This window comes from Rhinolophus hipposideros (assembly GCF_964194185.1).
Source record: "Rhinolophus hipposideros genome assembly, chromosome: 10".
NCBI lineage: Eukaryota > Metazoa > Chordata > Mammalia > Chiroptera > Rhinolophidae > Rhinolophus > Rhinolophus hipposideros.
Genome location: NC_138056.1, coordinates 64225751 through 64246437, shown reverse-complemented (window position 1 = coordinate 64246437; position 20687 = coordinate 64225751). Strand labels below are relative to the sequence as shown.

The following is a 20687-nucleotide window of genomic DNA, read 5'->3' as shown; positions in this document are numbered from 1 at the left end:
GAAAGAGACGTGGTTCCTGTGTTCATGGAGCTTCTGATAGTGTATGAATTACTACTGGTCAATTTTTGAAAATTGTGGATTTTGTTCATCTATGGTATTTCTGTGCCTTGCGTCTACCTTTTCTCGTTGATAACGAGAAATGTCTAATTCTTAGTTATCCGTCAGATTCATAAAGATTCATCAGTTGTGATTTGTATAGCAGAGAGTAGCAGTTTATATAGCAAAATGCAGCCGGCAACTTACAGAAATGAAGCTAAAATGTATAATAATATAAGTTACATATTATAACATGATCACTATAAGGGCTTGACATGGCTGGGAGGTAGAGGACTGGGGGCTGCTAGGAAGATAGTGTGGATGAATAACAATGAGCAGAAGCCATGAGCAAGTGTCTCCTAAATTGTATGGATGGAAGTAATGCAATTATGGTCGAAATGAAATACATATTTTTATCGTATGTCCCCAGTTGATGAACTGGGTAATCTATTAGACTTCCATGTCTTCAAATGAAGGTAATTTGTTCTTCAAACCAGTCTTACAATATGGCATTTAGAAAATTATTCATCTTCAAAATAAATTGCTTCATGAGTTTTCTTGGACTGATGGATTTACCCACTATAATTGGGACCTGACAAATTGGTGGGAAAATTGAAATAAACAGCCCCCAATGGGCAAGTGGCAGAGACTTGGGTTGAATCAACCATTACTTCAGGACACTGAAATCTTTGTGTATCTTGAGTGTAGTTGCCTCCCAGGTTCCTAACACTGCATTCCCACAGCCCTGGCACATGAGCCTGTTTAACCACCACCCACAACTGGTTCCACCCTTGTTGTCCAGTGACTGGATTCTCTGCCATGATGGCCTAGAGATTACGAGCATTGTCTCAGAAGTCAGATGGACACAAATTTGTAGTCTGACCTTATTACCTCGCAGACATAGGATCTTGGGTAATATAAGGTCTCTATGCCTCAGTTTTCTCACCTGGAAAATGGAGATTAAAATCTCATCCTATGTGATGGTGTGGATTAATTATATAACTGTATAAGACACTTACTGCCGTGCCTGGCACATGGTAGATGGTAGCTACTACTACTTTATTATTATTAAACCCAGGTCTCCATACTGGTTCCTTTCTGCTACATGAATCCCCTTTAGTAACAACTGTTTTTGTTTGTTTGTTTGTTTGTTTGTTTACCTTTGTCTCAGTTTCTTAGTGGCTATGTTTTCTTCCTACTGAATTCATATTCTCCAGGCTGTCTCCCTAGGGACCCTCTTCCTTTGTGACACCTTTGCTGAGCTCTTACTCCACTCCAGGTTCAACAGACACCCAGCTCCTGGACCCTGTTTGTCTCATAGAAGCAGTAGTGCCTAGTGGTGAAAAGCCTTTGGAGACTGGCTGCCTGGGTTCAAATCTCAGCACTTCCACTTACTAGCCGAGTGACTCTGGGAAAATTATTCAACCTTTCTGTGCTTCCGTTTCCTCAACTATAAAATGAATTGCACCTGTTTCATGTGATTGTTGTAAAGATTAAATAGCTTATTATAGATGAAGAGTCTAGCATCATAAGAGCTACCTAGCATTTGCCATTGTAAGTCATACCTTAGGTAACCCCATGCTTGGCACTTTCCCACCTCTCTCTTCTCACTCTGGGGTAACCTCCCAATTGTAGAGCTATTTTTAGGATCTGTATACCGCATTTTATGTCCCTAGACTATCTGGAGACCGCCTGTGCTTCCATGTCAAGATCTGATTCTCTACATCCTGCCACAAACGTTCCTGGCTGACCCTGGCTGCGACAATGAGGAATGAGGAATGTTTTCTTCTCAACTTTATGTCTGTGAGGAATAGTACACTGGGCCCAACCTGGTGTCCTCTTATATAAAATAGGGTGGAATTAGGGAGCCAAGCAAAGCGCTTGCCTTATTCTTCCTTGCTTCCCTCATCTCCCTTTCCCCAGTGCCATCGATAAACAACCATACCCCATCTAGAAGAAAAGATGGTGCGAGATTCCTCTACACGGAAGCTAACTGTGTGCTAGAAAGTCTTATGTAGATAAAAAGCAAAGGAAAGAGTCCAGAGTATAATTCAGTGTATGAATTTCCATCGTGTCCCTGGGATAAATTGGTTAGCTAAATTTTTACTGTTACACAATGAGGCAATGTGGCTAAACTAAAAGTAGTCTAAGAGAAGCAAATCAAAACAAGATTGAATTTTGACTGAGAACTTTGAATAAAGCATACACCACTGGTGTGTAAACTGTCCAGCCTCCTCAGGGGCTTTGGGGGAAGTAAAGGGTATTGGGGTCTTACTTCTCAGCCCTCCATGCCTCGAATAGTACTTGGCTTGTGGCAATAAAGAGTTTCTGCTCAGCAGTCCTGGTTTCAAGCCTCCCACCGGGAGGTTCCTTTTAATGCTCCAAATCCCCTCCAGGGCCACTGTTAATATTTTCAAAAGTAAGATGATAATTATTAGCTTATTCTAGTTTTAGCACAAAGTGTTTTTTATTTACTTGGTGATTATTTTTCCCCCCAGTCATTTGGATGGAGGTTTATTTGGTTTGAATAATCAAACCACCCTAGGTATTTATTATTTGTTTAATCTTTTTTTCCAGTCCATTCATTCAATTACTCCCTATGCAATTAAACCTCTACGGTGCTTAATTATATAAATAAGCAGATGAAAAGCCAATATAAAAATATAAATAACAAAACACAAAAAGTAACAATAAATAACAGTTAACATACAGACTTCACTCGGTCTATCTTGTCTGATCTTGATTTAATTCCTAGAGCACAAATATTTTGAAAGATAATATAACCCAAAGTTACCACATTAATTTACCCAATAAATCCAACACTCTTTAAAAGCCATGAACTAGAGATGTTGTTTAATCTCCCCTTGCAAGAAACAATAAACTCACTGGAAAACACCATAGCAAAATATTTGAAATGTGATGTCTATTCATTTGACCAAGGCAAATTATAGTCTTAACACACCATTCACTAAGTATTGGTTTAGTAATGATTTCCATTGGGCTTTCCTCCTTATCCTACAGTGAATTATTCAGTTTTCAGAGTCAGTCAACAAGCATTTGGTGAAAATCTACTTTGTAGAAAACTGTGACGCAAGTTAAGTAAGGCGGTGAATTCAGGTTAGTGCTGTAAGTTGTTTTTCCCATTTCTGAAGCTGCAAAATTCAATGCCATATATTGTCCACAAATCCCGGTCGCCCTCTGGCATCCACACTGACATTTGATCCCTCCCTAAAGGATTCTGTACCATGTAATGATTAGAGGCACAGCCTTTAAGATCAGGGGCGATCTGGGTTTTAGCCTCTGCTCCACCAGCTACCACTTGTATGATTTGGGGCAAGTTCTTTTACCCACTATGTCTCAGTTTCCTCATCTTTGAAATGGGGATAATAATAGCTGCCTTGAAGGATTATTATAGGATTTGGATGAAATGGATAAAAAGTGCTTTGCACTCAGTAAGTAGTAGCTATTATTTCTACAGTGTCAATGGTTTTCCTCTCCAATCATAGACTCAGATTCCATTTTCTAGAGGCACAGTCACTGAGCTGACTCACTGAGCTGAATGTCATTACTTGCCTCTCCTTTCCTCTCCTGAATGGAGGAGCTGAATCAGCTATCTATCAAGATTAGTTTCTCCCTCTTTTTCAAAGACCTTCAAGGAATACTCTACAATCTCCTTCTGTCAAGACTTACAATGTTTAAGCTGTTCCTTATATCTAACCTAAATCTTCCCCCACCATTCAGACTCATTTCCTCTTCTTCTATCCCATCTAGAGATAGAAAAGGGCTGCTTCCCAAGCCTCTGGATAACAGACTCTCAGATTTAGGAGTCCACACACATATTAAATACTGCCCATACGTGACACCCTATAAGAGACCAAGAAAATGGATTTAGATTTGTTCTACATTGTGGGAAGCTCTGATAAATGGAAAGCAATTTAAAATCAGAAGTCAGCACTATGTAGTAAAACCCCATCAAATTAGATAGAAGAATTGGACTAGTCTAATGTAGCTGTGCTCCTTCAGATGTAATCACAGGCATAGCTGGACGTTTACAACTTAATAGGGAAAATACCTGAAATGTAAATGCAGATATTCAGAAGTTCATGAGAAAAAAACTCAAAGCAAAACATAGTGACACATAGGTATTTACTATACTCAGGGATAGAGGCTGCTGGAAAAACTAGCACTACTTTGATCTGATATGATGTTTAGGTGAAGAAGTTAATGAAGGGTGATATATTCAACTGGAGGAAAAAAGAGATCTGGAAAAAAGCATGAATAGCCTCTGAAGAAAATGCTTCTTTAAAGAGAAACCCAACTCCGTCATCTCTGGCCATGCACATTCCAAGGGGAAGAAAAGAAGACAAAGTGGGGAGCAGGCCAGAGAAACTTCAGTGTTGACACACTTAACATGAAAAGGAAAAGGGCAGCAGGCATAAGAGAAAAGCTAAGAGAAAAGAATTCAATCCTTTCCGGAAGCTCAGAATCTTCTAGAGATTCTTCTTTCTTTCCTTCTCATGCCTCCAACCCCTTCTACTTAGAGACCTTTTTAGGTGTGTTTGTATCCTGAATTTTAAAGTTAGTAACCCATGCTATTATGCTGGAAAGTTTAGCCACTGGGACCTGGCTTGGTCTTTCGGGCTCACCCTTTAAAAATATTTTTGTTCCCTTCAGCTGTCTCTGGACTGTGAATAATGAACATTAAAGCTTGAAAAGCCAGTTTAGAGCCATATAGTCTATTCCTCCTTTGTGCAAACGTGGTCCGAGATTTGACCAAAGGAAGAAAAATTTAAGTAATTTTATGTTTGGTGACTTCTAGGCTCTGTAATTATCTTGACATGCCTTTGGTGTCTAGTGAATTCCTTGCATGTTGTAGGTACACAAAACATTTTTGTTGAATAAATTAATGAATAACAAACATATCTATACTTGCTAAGCAACATTTTACATTTGCTGAGTTGGTACTTCACATAATAAATAAACCAGAATCAAAATTAAGTTTGTACATTAAGGCACGTAGAGACACAAATTAAGGCAATTGGCAGGGCACTATTGAGAGTCATGGGTAATTTTCATTAATCAAATTTGCATGACTACTTAACCTCTGCAGATTTTAGCCAGAAAAATACAAACGCCTGTGTTATTTAAAAACATTTAATTAGACCATTAATTTATTTCTGCAAAGTTCTCTACAGAAGTTCTTAGAAACATGGAAATAATTTTAAGATAACTGGTAAAAATGAATGCTATCATTCCATAATGTGTGTCTCACAAGCTAACCTCTTCTTGTTAAAAAGTTGTAAGAAGGGGAAAATCTTTAGGAACTCACTAAGAATATGTGAATGATGATGTTCACTAAATTCTTATTTATCCAGAAAGTTCCATAAGTTGCCCCAAATTCATTTTCATCTGACAGAAGATCTGACAAGAAAATTGCATTTCTGTTCTTCAGGATGATGAGAATCTTTCATGTAGATCCCCGACCCTCTTTATCGGACAGGAATGTGCAATGCCTCTGAAACCTCTATTCTACCTCAAGTTTGAACCTAAACTGAACCTGAAACCAGAGAAAATTGTGTCAACTTTTTTTCTTTTTTTACCAAAGAGAGTACTATTTGCTACCAATACAATTCCAAACTTTTTCACCTCAAAAAACATAATCTCATGTTTTAAAGAGAGACAGTATAGCCCAATGGCTAAGAGCAAGGACATCAGCTTCTGACAAGCCTGCATTCAAATATGAGATATTTCACTGTTGACAATGGGCAAGTCACTCACTGTACCTCCCTGAGACTCAGCTTCCAGATCTGCAAAATGGGAATAAGAGCACAGCATGGTTGCAGGAATTAATAGAGATACTTTGTAAAAAACTGTCATGTCAGAAGACACACTGTGAATGATAGCCATTATAATAATTATCATTACCATCATCACCATCATTAATATATATACATATATATGAATATACACATACATACACTGGGGGTGCCAAAAAAAAGTATACAAGTGGTTATTCTGGTCAACATTGCTCAAGCAGTAGTTCACTGTAACCAGAAGTGTCTGGATGCTGATGGTAATCACTTTGAGCACCTCTGTAATTGCAGAGGTCAAACATAACTTGTATTCATCTTTTGTTATCAGTATATATGGAGTATTACAATTTTAATACAGTTTTCCTTTCTTAAAATGTATATATATTAAGTATATATAAAATATGTATACATATTAAGTATGTATATATGTATATATATGTGTGTGTATATATATATACATATATATACATATACATATATATATATATATATATATATATATATATATATATATATATAGAGAGAGAGAGAGAGAGAGAGAGAGAGAGAGAGAGAGACCCTTCGCCCACCCGACCCCTCACCCCAGCATCCAATGCTTCTTACTGAGCCCACAGTCTCTCCATCAAGAGCCTGGAAGAAATCAAAAGCACATAGAAGAGAGGACTTAGAGGCCTGGCAGCCCAATTTTTCTGTGTCATTGAGGCCATTCCCTACATCCACGTATGGGGTACACAGTAACAACCACCTAGACATCTTGGCCATTCCAGTGTCTTCATAGCTCTTATTAACTGTGGTCATAACATGACCACAAGAACAGATGTGGTAGCTCATTCACCTGAGGGCCCCAGAAGACTGAACAGCTCTTTTTCCTGAGTTCCCTGTTGCTACACAAACAACAATGCTCGACCAGAAATGTAATGTTCACTCTGTTAGACATCCACAAAACCTAAGTTCTGGATCTTTTGATCTTTTACCAATTTCATTCAACCAAAGGGAAAGGAAAACAGCACAGAAATCATTTAAGTCCACTGTTTCTGGACACTTCCATAATTGTCGTCATTAGCTTATCACAGTAAAACGTATTATAATTAAGTTGCTTAACTTCAAGATGAATCCCCCTTTCAATAGATGGTATAAGCTCTTCAGTAAGTTCACTCACATGTATTTTGCCATATGGTCATGTTTTGGTGTTTTAGCAATGGTTAAAAAGTCCAGCATGGACACATTTTCAAATCTCACTTGCACCAATCATATTGTTGTGAAAGCACGTGGAGTTGATTGTTTAAAAATTCAAACAAGACCAACAAATGCATACATAGTTACATAAATACACTTGGATACATGCATACACCTTCAGGTCTCTAGAATTTAGATAGACTTGGGTATATCTAAGAAATCGTGCTTTTTCTGGTTTGCAAGGAGAACACAGGTGTGGTAAAAAAAACACTGCTAAATCTAACCCAAAATGGGAATGGAAAAGACTCATATTAACATCGATGTCATTGGACACGTAGATTCCAGCAAGTCTACCACTACTGGTCATGTGTTCTACAAATGTGTTGGGATCGACAAAAGAAGCATCAGAAAATTTGAGAAGGAGGCTGCTCAGATGGGAAAGGGCTCCTTCAAGTCTGCCTGGGTCTTGGGTAAACTAAAAGCTGAACGTGAGCATGGGCTCACCACTGATACCTCCCTGTGGAAATTCGAGACCAGCAGTATTACGTGACCATCATGGATGCCCCAGGACACAGAGACTTTATCAAAAACACGGTTATAGGCACCTCAGGTTGACGGTGCTGTGCTGATTGTTGCTGCTGGTGTTGGGGAATTTGAAGCATGTATTTCCCAGAATGGGCAGACCTGTGAGCATGCCCTTCTGGCTTATACACTGGGTGTGAAACAACTAATTGTGGATGTTAACAAAATGGATTCCACTGAGCCGCCCTACAGCCAGAAGAGATCAAGGAAATTGTTAAGGAAGTCAGTACCTACGTGAAGAAAACTAGCTACAACCCTAACACAGTAACATTTGTGCCAATATCTAGTTGGAATGGTGACAATATGCTGGAGCCAAGGGCTAACATGCCTTGGTTCAATGGACGGAAAGCCAACTCATCCAATTGACAAGCCCTTGAGTCTGCCCTTCCAGGATGTCTACAAAATTGGTGGTGTTGGTCCTGTCCCTGTGGGCCGAGTGAAGACTGGTGTTCTCAGACCCAGCATGGTGACCACCTTTGTTCCAGTCGATGTTACAACTAAAGTACAGTCTATTGAAATGCAACATGAAGCTTTGAGTGAAACTCTTCCTGGGGACAACATGGGCTTCAATGTCAATAAAGTGTCTGTCAGAGATGTTCGTTGTGGCAGTGTGGCTGGTGACAGCAAAAATGACCCACTAATGAAAGCAGCTGGCTTCATGGCTCAGGTGATTATCCTGAACCATCCAGACCAAATCAGTGCCAGATATGCACCTGTGCTCGATTGTCACACAGCTCACATTGCTTGCAAATTTGCTGAGCTGAAGAAGAAGATTGATCGTTGTTCCGGGAAAAAACTGGAAGATGGCCCAAAGTTTTTGAAATCTGGTGATGCTGCCATCGTTGATACGGTTCTTGGCAAGCCCATGTGTTTTGAGAGCTTCTCTGACTACCCTTCTCTGGGCCATTTCCCTGTTTGTGACATGAGACAATTACTGTGGGTGTCATCAAAGCAGTGGACAAGAAGGCAGCTGGAGCTGGCCAGGTCACCACATCTGCCCAGAAAGCTCAGAAGGCTAAATGAATATTATTCCCAATACCTGCCACCCAGTCTTAATCAGTGGTGGAAGAATGGTTTCAGAACTGTTTGTCTCAATTGGCCATTTAAGTTTAATAGTAAAAGACTGGTTAATGATTACAATGCACTGTAAAACCTTCAGAAGGAAAGGAGAATGTTTTGTGGGCCACTTGTATTTTTGGTGTGTGTGGCCGTTTTTAAGTTATTAGTTTTTAAAATCAGTATTTTTTAATGGAAACAACTTGACCAAAAATCTGTCACAGAATTTTGAGACCCATTAAAACAAAGTTTAATGAGAAACCTGTATGTTCTTTTGGTCAACACTGTAACTTCCTACATACTACTTAGATAAGAGAATTAAAGAATATGTTTGGTGCTACATAGGCTGAAACTTTAGAATTTGACAATTTTTAATTTACATTATTTTTCTGGGTGGGAACTTTGTTTTTTTTCATCTTTTCTTAAAGGAAGAAATCATCTGTTTATATAGTAAAAATCTATGGGAGGGGTCTGTTGGTGCAACACTTTAAAGGTTAGGACAGATAAGCAAAGAGTAACGTTGTTGAAGTGTAAGCTACTGCACAAAGACCCAATTCTGTAATATTAAAGTCCACATGCTACATATAAAATTTTGTTTCATAAATATTGAGTAAACTTGTCGGTGTGTCAAATTTTAGTTTTCCAGTTTTTGGAATGTGAATTCTCATGTTTACAAATATTGAGGTCATTCAAAGAACTTAAAATGAGTCTTAAATAGTATTGAGCACTGTCTTGCTACAGGTAATTGTATCCAGATTCTAGGAAAAATAAATGATACTGGAAATTGAAAAAAAGGAAATAGTGTATATCATTTATATAAAGTCACAAATTCAAGTATATAATATACGTAAGTAAAGAATTGGCCATCAGTAAGAACTGGCCATCAGTAAGTTAATTATAATATAAGTAAGTAAAGAATGGCCATCAGAGCTGTGGTCATACTACCCTTGATGTCCTGAATGTCATCAAAATGTCTTCCTTTCAGTATTTCCTTTATCTTCAGGTAAAGAAAGAAATCATTGGGGGCCTGATCAGGTGAGTAGGGAGGGTGTTCCAATACAGTTGTTTACTGGGTAAAAACTCCCTCACAGACAGTGTCATGTGAGCTGGTGCATTGTCGTGATGGAAGAGCCATGAATTGTTGGCGAAAAGTTCAGGTCATCTAACTTTTTCAAGCAGCCTTTTCAGCACTTGCAAATAGTAAACTTGGTTAACTGTTTGTCCAGTTGGTACAAATTCATAATGAATAATCCCAGCTGATATCAAAAAAAAAGTTAGCAACATTGTTGCTACAAGTTTGGAAACTTAATTGTCAGATCTCATATTTATAATAAAAAATACAGTGCAGAAATACAAATCAATATGTCTACATGCTTGCAAGATGAATCTATCCTAGGAGTCAACAGCTTGGGATCCTAAGCCAAACTAAGATACCCCTGAGAGCCTAATGAGATGTGCAATGTGGTGATCTGGAGTGGGTATGGCGGCTGGCTCTCTGGTTGTAGACTTGGACACCAAGCCATGTCATTCATTGGGATGGGTGACATGTGGGAAGGAGCAAATGGGGGAGATGTATGAGTTTCACTTTGCACATGTTGATCCTAAGTACTTAAGGGACATGTAGGAAGAGAAATTTCACATGGAGGCACAGGTTTCAGTGGCATTGCAGTGGTGTCGTGGTGTAAACTATGGGGATAGCTGAGCTAATCTAGAAAGAGCTAATGGAGCAAGATGAGAAGACTGTGGGTAACACTCCGGGAAACATCACTATTTGGGGGGGGGTAATTTAACAATTATGTTAATAATTGTTAATTGTTAAATGTTAATTAAAAATTGTCAAATTCTAAAGTTGGGGGGTAATTTAAAATGTTCTTAAAGAAGGATGAGAAGGAATATCCGGAGAAGTAAGAAAAGAGTGAGGACATTTTATTTTAATATCAAGGAACTTGAGGAAGGAACAAGGTTTAAGCAGAGAGCTATCAACGATATCAAATGTACAGCAATCTCTAGCCAGCCAAGGTAGAGCAGGATCCACTGGATTTAGCCATAGTGTGTCACCAGAGACCCTATAGTTGAGTAGAAAGTCAATGGCATTTGTAGTCAAACCTGAATTTGAAATCCAGTTTTGCCACTTACTTAATGACCTTGGATAGTAAAAACCTCTCAAAATCTCAATTTACTCATCTGTAAAATGGAGATCATTATACCTGTATCACATGGTTTTTGTGAGGATTTGTGGTAAGCAAAATAAAGCCCCTGTCGTCAGGTAACTTATGTTCTAGGGGGAGAGATAGTAAAAAACAAAGTATACAAACAAATATATAATTTCAGGGAATAATAGAAAAAAAGCAGAAAGCAGAAAGTAATATAAAGGGTTAGAGAGTAACTTGTGAGGGTAGTAGTTTCTATTTTAACCTCAAGGTGAGTTTACCTCTGAGAAGGTGAAATTTGAACTGAAATTTGAATCAAGAAGGGGGAAGACATTTGATGGCCTAGGTGAAGTGTAAAGGTTCTGAGGTGGGAGTGGGTTTGGCATGTTCCAGAATATCAAGAAAGCCTGTGTGGCTAAAGAGGAGTGACAAAGTATAGATGAGTTCAGAGAAGTGAGCTCACCACACGAGGAGATTAAAATGTAAACGAAGAATAAGAAGCCATTGGAGAGTGTTGATACTGGAGGTGATGTGCAATGATTTATGTCTGTGAGAGAGCTTTCTGTTTCCTGTATAGAGAATAGACTGTAAGGGAAAACAGTAGAAGCTGTTAGAGGGTGTTACTGCTGAATCTGCAAGAGATGATGGAGGCTCGGGCACGGTTACAGTTAGGGAGATTTAGGATATCTTTTAGGATATATATATATATATATATATATGTATATATATATATATATATACATATATATATATATATAGGATATATTTCAAATGTAGATTCATCAGAGTTACCTGATGGACTGGATATGACTGGATTTCATTTCTAGGTGTTTGATTTTGTCAACCAAGTGAATGGTGGGACCCAGTTTTGAGATGGGGCAGACCTGTTGAAGAGAGGGATTTTAAAAGCTGGGGTATAGAATAGGAGTGCTGTTCTGGACATCAGTTTCAGATATCCGAGTATTCAGTATTCAGTATCCGAGTATTCAGTATTCAGGCTTATTAGATATCCGAGTGGAAAGTTAAGTAGGCTTTTGGGGCTTCAGAGGAAAAGCAGAAGCTAGAGATATAAATTTTGGAGTCATTAGCACAATCAGAGTGATCACCTAGGGAGTGAACATAGATAGAGAAAGGGGCCTGTTGACTGACTTCTCCAAAGTTTAGAGCCTGGGAGGAAGGACAGTCAGCAAAGATGAGAAAGAGTGGTACGAGCCAAACCTGGAGAGTGGAGCATGGTGACCTGGAGACTAAGTTGAGAGACTGTTTTTAAAAAGAAGAGTAGCATCGGAAACAACTGTGTCAGATGCTACAGAGAAGTTGAGTTTGATGAGCTTGTGAATTGTATTTGACCTTCAAGAGGAAAGTCATTTGCAAACTCGGAAAGAACAGCTTCCTTGGATTCATGGAAGCAAAAACCTAGTTGGAATGGGAAAAGGAGCAAATGACAAGTAAAGAAGTGGTGACAATGGGTCAAGTGTACTAACACAACATCTATGGGAGCCATACAAGTCCCTAAAGGTTTTATGCAGAATTCTGGGTGTATGTGACAAGCTGTGTTTTTCAGAAAGAGAAGCCATAGCTTTCATCACGTATTTAAAGGAGTGTGTCTCTGAAATCCTGCATTAGAAGGTCCAGTGACTGGCCCAGAACTGCCAACACTCAGACTAAGAGGGAAGAGTATGGCACCCTCTCTAGGCGCTAGTTCCTTGTTTTGAACAAGGACATGTGGCTTCCAGCCATTTAAAAAAAGAAGAAGAAGAAAAATAGCACTTTCTGTTTTCCATAATTAGAACTCCTGTAAAATTTAACCTTACAAAATTGATTCTCAGCTTTGAAAATTTTTTTCGTCTAAAATAGCACCTCTGTGCGACCTCTAGTGGATGTTACAAAAACGCAACCCAAGCATTATCCATTTTGTACGAAGGTATTCGAAAAGATTGCTTAGAAAAATGAATTTTTATAAACCGAATGATATTTCCTAATCACTTAGAATGTCTTATAACCAAATGTATCCAATAAGAATAATACAACATCCAACTAAATAAGTATATAACTTATAAATTTATAAGTGTATAAATGAAAGTAAACCCAAAATATAATAGTAAATACTTAAAAAAAAAATTGTATATGTTTAAAAAAAATTTAACCACCAGGGAAATGATACATGTAGGCTGGGTTTCAGAGAAATAATTATTAGGTTATACTGAATGCATTCACAGCATTCAAACTAGACTTTAAACTTTCCTTCAAGTTACCATATGAACAAAATTGGCCACTTTGCTGGCCTCTCCTTTTGTAAGAGTGGGTGATACAGAAGGCCTGAAAGGTGTTTCTATGGCTGATTTTGAAACATAAAGAGAGAAAATATGTCATGGAGTCTGAAATGATGCACTTCTGGGACTGCAGCCTCCGCTCTTAGGAATTGTTAGAGAATTTGGGCCTTACCTGCCAGGTGTTCAACAATCCTCCTCAGAAAATGTCACATTCTCTGAGTATAGGAGTCATGTCTTACAATTCTTTTATTTCTTCTAGCAATACTGGTACCCATGAAGGATGCAATAAAAACCTGATGATTTAAAGAACATGAAGTATGCACCCAGTAATCACTGTGAAAGTGATGGGCTCAGGCATCAAAATGAACACCTGCGAGGATTCTGGAATTTCTAGAGCATAGCTTCTTTCAGTGAACCATCAGTGAGAGCTATCGATACCCAGACTATATAATTCATACACCATGTGTATGTGCAATAAAATCCTTGGATGAGTTGACCTTTTCAAATGACTTAGATTCTTCTGGGTCAGTGATTTGCAAAATGGCGTCCCTGGACCAGGAACATCAACGTCACTTGGTAGAAATGCAAATTCGTCAACCCCACCCCAGACCGACTGAGCCAGTTACTCTAGGGATGGGGCCCAGCAATCTGCTTTTAACAGGATCCCAGATAATTCTGATAATGTCTAAACTTTGGGAACCACTTAGTTATTGGTCATACCTATATTGGTAAACATCCAAGATGTTATTGTGCTTTTCAGGCACTTGAAAAAAAATTCTGCTTGTCATTAAGTAAAAATAACTCCACCAAAAATGTGGGCTGGCAAGGTAGATACTGATACCTAGGCTCATTTTTCCTAAATGTAACAGTTTAATTGGGCGTAGGCAAAATAATTATAAAATTAGCTCAAGAGTTTGCTCCGAAGACCCATTTTTCTTTTGATAGTCATGGTTTTGTAATAAATAATCACTCTGCTCTCAAATAGGCAATTTCATATCCATTTCACAAATACAGTTAGTTCGTCACTGAGATTACCTGCAGGTGAGTTTTTAATGTGGCATTCATCTCTCTTAATATAAAGTTCTTCTTCCAGTACTTCCTTAATCCTCTTATGTGGTTCACAATATAAAAATTTCTTCCCTATAAAGACATTAATAAAATTGGTTACTTACCGTAAAATTTTCCCAACCTTCTAGCCATTGCACCTAAATAAATAATTATTTTTTGAAAAGACATATCCATGTATACAAATGCAAATGATTTACCCTGTGGACTCTATTTTTGGGAAGATTTGTATCCTTGTAGCTTCTGGTTCTTTTGGGACTTCGCACTTCTCTATAATTCCTGAACTTTGGGAGTAAGTTTAAGATACCTCTTTTAGGTAGTATGACGAAACATATGGAGTTTTCTTCATTAGCTTCAAGAAAACTTCCATTTATTCAATACATTCTTATTAAGGACCCTCTCTGTGCCAGGCATTTGGCTAGGGGCGAGGGCACAGCAATGAACAATTCAGATGTGTGCATGGAGTCTGCAAGACAGATATATAACAGAACAGCCTCCGCGTTATTTAGCCGTCAGTTTTAGAGACCTGAATGGTAGTGAATCACTTATGGGCATATGACTTTGTCCTGACCTCTAAACCTGGCCTTACAGGACATCCCTGCTATAGTGGAGGACTGTATTATTTGTTCTTAGTAGCTTAGTTATCTTTCTGTCTTTCTTTTTTTTTTTTAACAAGGAAAGGTAAAGTCACTATTGTTTATTCTTAGATAATCAGTGCATAACCGTTTTATGGAATAGATGTATCCCTCAGGAAAAAAAAATGCCCATATAGTGAGTTTCTTGAACACAAATCTCAACTTCAAGTGATCACCATTATAAAGTCAGCAAATGTATTCTTTATACACACAAAAATGCAACTCAATGAGTAAGTTTAAGTGTTAGAAAAAGGAATCAATTAAAATAATGGCCTATCCTGGGTGGCTGGTTAGCTCAGTTAGCGCGGTTCAACAACAAGGTTGCTGGGTCAATCCCCACATGGGCAGCTTTGAGCTGCACCCTCCACAATACAATGACTTACGTAACCATTCGTTTAATATAGCTCCTCCTTACCAGACCATAAATGCTCTAAGGGCAGGGATATTGTCTATTCAGTTCATCAGAGTTCTAGAACAGAGTTTGGCATAATCGTAGATGCTCAGCAAATGCATGCTCAAACAGAACTAAGCATTGTTAAATTAGAGCTCAAAGACTGTGCGCATGTCTACCCATTCTGCCTTGTGAATGTCAGAGAACCAGTAGTTCTAGTCTCAGTACTCAAAAGCTCAGTTCAAAGAATCATGGAAAACCTAAAGAACCAAATATTTCAGCTACTGAAGATTTGACTTTAAACTCACCAAGATATGGCAGGTATCTCATCTTTTCCAGACTAACCAATAAAGAACACAGATGAATAAATTTGGCTCGTGTACAGACTGGCCCAAATGGGGCAAGAGACCTGCTGCTTCTGGCCATAGCCCTGGGTCATTCCTGGTCATGAAGACCCAAGCATATCCTTAGGGACAAGGGAGAATTAGATACTTTCTGGGTCTCATTGTTATTTCCCAAAAGTTAGGAGTCATATAAACTTTTTTCAGTAAATCATGATCTTTAGGCAGAAATGGGTTTAAGAAGGAAGGAAATCTGTAACAGGTCAGTAGAGAGGAAGAGATCACTTGCTATAAGTTCAAGTCTGACAGATTTCAGCCTTATTGCTATGAGAATTTATAGAGTAAATCACTAAAGGTTTTGAGGAACTATGAACAATGGAAGAGTAGAAAAGAGCTGCTATAGGCAAATACTCCCTGCTCCAAAAAAGAAATGGAAGGAAAGGAGGGAAGGAGGGAGGGAGGGAGAAAGCAAGAGGGAGGTGGCGGGGGGGAGAGAGAGAGAGAGAGAGAGAGAGAGAGAGAGAGAGAGAGAGAGAGAGAGAACATTTTATAAACTAACATAGCAGCTTAATGTTGCTCTTCACCAACATGTTGAATGAATTGGTCAACAGATTGACTGTGAGTACAGACAAGGAGGAGTTGTGATCACTAAATGTTAAGGACTGCTAAAAACAATATTGTTCCAGACTAAACTGCTTTCTTTTGTTAAGAGCTGATAATTGCTACAATTTATTGGATGCTACCATGCCCTAGACATCTTACATACATTATCTCTCTCACAATCACCCTATGGGCAAGTATAATTATTCCCATTTTCATAGGTGAAAAAGTAACTCCCAGAAGTCACAAAACTCAAAAATTAAAAGCCTTACTCAAAAATAAAAGACTCAAAGTTATTAGCTAGAGACATGTAGCCAGAATGTACCTGCATTTCAGCAAGGTATTTGAAAAAGTGTATTTGTAGGAGGCAGGATGTCCATGCCAAAGATGCTGATTGACACATCAGGGGCTTCTAGAGACTCTACTTGGAACTGTTGGGATCATCATCTAATTTTCTAATTTGGATTTAGGAACTGCCAGCAAACTCCTCAAATGTAAGCATGGTACAAACTTGGGGAATGGCACACTCAGGACTACTTCTGAGTAGTCCTGTAGAGAAGGGCTACTTCTACACCTGGAATGAAGTGCTAGAATCCTTAGGATAGTATTGTTGGGAATAAATATAACGACTTGTATTTAGGATCAAACAAATGCATAAGTATAGGATAGAAAAAAAACTGGTTTAAATATTTTCCATTGAACAAAGGGGGAAAAGAGAAACTATGGATGTCATAGACTGCCTTTGTTATATGTGTTAATAATATAAATCGTCTGCCAAAACATCTAATGTAATTTGTGATCCATTTAATAGAAGTGTGATTTCAGATCAAAGGAGGTTATAGTCCCACCACACTACTCTGATCTGATTATACCTAGAATACTGGATTCAGTGATGTAATAAACAGAAGAACGTTGGAAGAGGTCAGCCAGCTTGGTGAGAGTGCTATGAATTATTTTAAAGGTAATGCTGAAATCTATGAAAGATTTGGTGGGTGCTCAAAATGCCACCTTTATATAGTTCAAGGTTGAAATTATATAATTTTGGTGGGAAAGAACCACACTTTATTTCTATGTATTTGAGAACAGCTCTGTGATGAGGGAGTAGAAGCTGTAGAGAGACTGAAGACATTTCCAAAAAACGAGAGACTGAAGAATTTTTCAAAATACATTTTAAAATTGAATGGGTACTTTGGGTGTGAACAGCCTGTCTCTGCTTAGGCTGAGGCCCTAGAAGGAGGTTTTCAGGGAGGCTGAGGCAGGAATTCTTTGTATGCCCTGACCCTGACTTTGTGAACTCCAGGATGTTTGGTCACCTGCCTTAATTCATTACTCGTTTCCCTGCAAGTTGCCCAAAGCCTGGCAGCACTAAGGACTCAGTACTTGTTGAGTTGAGGAGTGAATGATTAATTCTACCTTTTACTCCTATAGCCACATTAATAAAGAACCTTTAAATTCCAGCATCTTAATGGTAAAAGTCCCAGATAGAACTTTAAGTTGGAACAAGGAATTAGCGAATTATACTGAATACTTAAATAAAATGAGTTTAGTTGCTCTAAGGCGTCTCCATGCTGTTGATGATAATAAGAGGAATAAGGTATCATAAGCAGTCATCTTAAGGCTGATGCTGAGGAAAGAGGCCTTTTCACTCGAAGGTAGCAGTTCTGTGTGGCTCCTTGCTAAGGTCTCACGGGAGAAGGGTGTGTGGTCCCCTGAGGAGCCAGAGCTTAGCCGCTTCTGTCCAACTCTCCCCTCCGGGGACGGCGGATCACTGAGGGAACTTCCAGAACAGAGACCGCTCTCTAGAGAGGCAATCAAGGAGATGCTGCTGAAAGACTGGAAACCGCTGCTGCTCCTCTTTTGCCTAGTATTTTCACTGTCATCATTCCTTAGCACCTGCAGTATGGATGAGCGCTGCAACCAGCACTGCCGTTACTTATTTGAATATTGTTTGTGTGTTTGGCAGGGCGGGAAAGAAACAGCAGTGTTAAAATGTGGCCCAGAGTTGTGAGATTCTAAATGGATCAGGTAATAATTGATGGACCGAGAGTAGTCCAAGGGATAGGAGTTTCAGTGTTTTCAGTATTTCTCCAGCACTGGCTGAGTGACAGTGGGCAAGGCACTTTTTATCCCCCCCAGTCTAGACTTCAGTTTCCCGGTCTGTAAAACGAAGGAATTGGCAACAATGATCCACATGTTTCCGTGTGTAGAAAATGTACATATATTATAAATTTCATATTTTATTATATGTAGGTTTTAAATTTACATTATATGTAACATTTTTATCACTTATAGTTTTATACATTTTTATAGAGACGTATGTACAGTTTTTTTCCCCAATACCTTTCGGGCCAATGCCACTTCTACTTAAGTGGGAGGCTCCCCGGGTTTTGTACAGGCGAGCTTGGGGAGTGGACAGGATGTCACCGCCGCAGTGCCTTCCCTTCCGCCACAACAGCAGCTCCGCCCTCCGCCTCCCAAACCTTCAGGGCTCCAGCCAGTCTCACGGAGGTGTCCCCCAGCGTCCCTCTCACCAGCTTCTCCCCCCCCCCCCGGTGCGTTTTCACCCCGGTTCTCCCCGCCGCGCATCCCCACGCGCAGGACCGCGGCTGGAGGCGAACTCACACTGTTGGCGGGACTCCTGGAGGCCCTCGCCGCCGTGCTCCCCGCCGCGGCCCGTCTCCGGCGCCGTCACGGCGGCCACCCCCGTCGCCTCCTCCCCGCTCATAGCGCCGGGGCTCCGCGGTGGCTCCTCTGGGTTCCACTGCGGGCGGCCGGGACGCGCCAGGCGTCTCCGGTTGCCATGGGGACTGCGGATCCTCCCCGCGCTCAGCGCTCTCCACCCGCTTCTCCCTGGGCCTCCTTGGCGCGCAAGGAGGCGCTGAAGTTGGGGAGCTGCGGTGACTGACGGACCGAAGCGAAGGACGTGCCTGTCGTCTTTCTTTGGTGCCTCGCGCAGATTTCGCCAGAGAGGCTTTACTGTTCCCTGGTAGGGAAACTGAGGTTCAGGAAAGCGAAGGAAATCGTCCCAAGCTATTCGGTGAGGACGTGGCACAGCGGGAATCCCAACTCAGAAAAGTCGGGCACCGAAGCCCAAAGAATAGATCACCGCCTGGAACAGGTAGGGGCGGGAGCAGGTGCCCAACAGGTGAGCTCCAGGTAAGATCGCTGGTTTCATTCACCCAGTGTCATGCCTGTCGTTTCCTGCTCCCTGCCTTGCACACGACGGGATCAAATAAATGAATGCTGAGGATTCCCAACTTTGGGATTGTAGGTTTTTATTATTATTATTATTATTATTATTATTATTATTAAACAATTATTGTAGTTTCCAAGCACTTTTGTATTCACAATATATTTCAATCCCTATAATAACTAATTGTACCGTTGAGGAAATCAAATTCAGAAGTGTTTGATTGGAACAGCCAACAGGAAAATCTAGAATTTTATTTGGAGCATGAGGTTGCTTTTATTTTGTTTTTGCAGCCATTTAAAAAAAAGTGAATTATGTTGTATTAGTTTTATGAAAGCTAAATGTGCATTAGTTTTACAGAGTTAAATAGTGCTACGAGGCTGGTAACCAAATATGGGGGACCCCAGAGGCAAGCAGTTTCACCTCTTTGGGCTGATAATTTACTATTTACAACCATATAACCAAATGCTTATTTTGCTGGGTTTTTTTGCTTTTTGTATTTTGGTTTTCAATTTGGGATCTCATACGCGTATGTTGATTTTCTACTATGGAAGATGAGAATTTAGCTCTCTTTCATGCTCACCACCTCACATATATTTGCTGCCCCCTCAAACTGCTGCCTCCTCACATAGATAAGATGAACTTTTGGCTGGAGCGTTTACATTACTATGACCACATAAACTTCAGTCACCGCTGTGCTGTGTAATAGCCTATGATCATTTTTCCTTCCTACACAACCTATTAATTACCTGGAGTTAATTGCCTTGTATTTTTTAAATTTGCTTGGTTTTTTATGTCCTTTTCATGAATTAATCCCCAAACTTCGTCCTTGTGTAAATCTCTTAATATGTTTAAACACATGAGGAATTCTATCAATTTCATCTTTGCTAAAAAGTCCCTTCCAGAAAGACATGTGATCTGCTCCAGTTTGGACTGGATACTTTCTAGACCTGTGGTTGCACAGCGGTTGTCTAAGGATTTCTCATCACCATCATGCGTCTCTCTTGCATTGGATCCCTTATTTGTGGATCCATCTTTTTCCTTTTTAGTATATCCACTTATTTGGTGGAGTATATCTCCAGTAGTTCTTTGAGAAATGGTCTTTACCTGAAGATAAAGGAAATATTGAAAGAAAGACATTTTGATGACACTCAGGACATCAAGGGTAATATGACGACAGCTCTGATGGCCATTCCAGAGAAAGAGTTCCAAAATTTGCTTTGAACGATGGACTAGGCACTGGCGTTGGTGCATAGCTTCCCAAGGGAAGTACTTCGAAGATGATCATAGTGATATTTTGCAATGAGGTATGTAGCACTTTTTCTAGGATGACTTCGAGGACTTAATTGTCAGACCTCATATACTTAGAAATGAAATTG

General features: G+C 39.6%; 1 protein-coding gene across 2 annotated transcripts in view; it reads right to left on the bottom strand.

Moving 5' to 3' along the window:
• The window catches only part of PIWIL4 (piwi like RNA-mediated gene silencing 4), a 97837-nt gene extending 78875 nt beyond the window's left edge, over nucleotides 1–18962 (bottom strand). The window contains exons 1-2 of one of the 2 annotated variants that reach the window (XM_081064071.1): nucleotides 18741–18962; nucleotides 14122–14226 (exon numbers count right to left, since the gene is read on the bottom strand). In XM_081064071.1, coding sequence (XP_080920197.1) covers nucleotides 14122–14226; nucleotides 18741–18843 — 208 coding nt within the window. In that variant the 5' untranslated portion in view covers nucleotides 18844–18962. The remainder of the gene's footprint in view (nucleotides 1–14121; nucleotides 14227–18740) is intronic. The other variant, XM_081064070.1, reaches the window with a different exon arrangement.
• Nucleotides 18963–20687: the final 1725 nt, after the last annotated feature.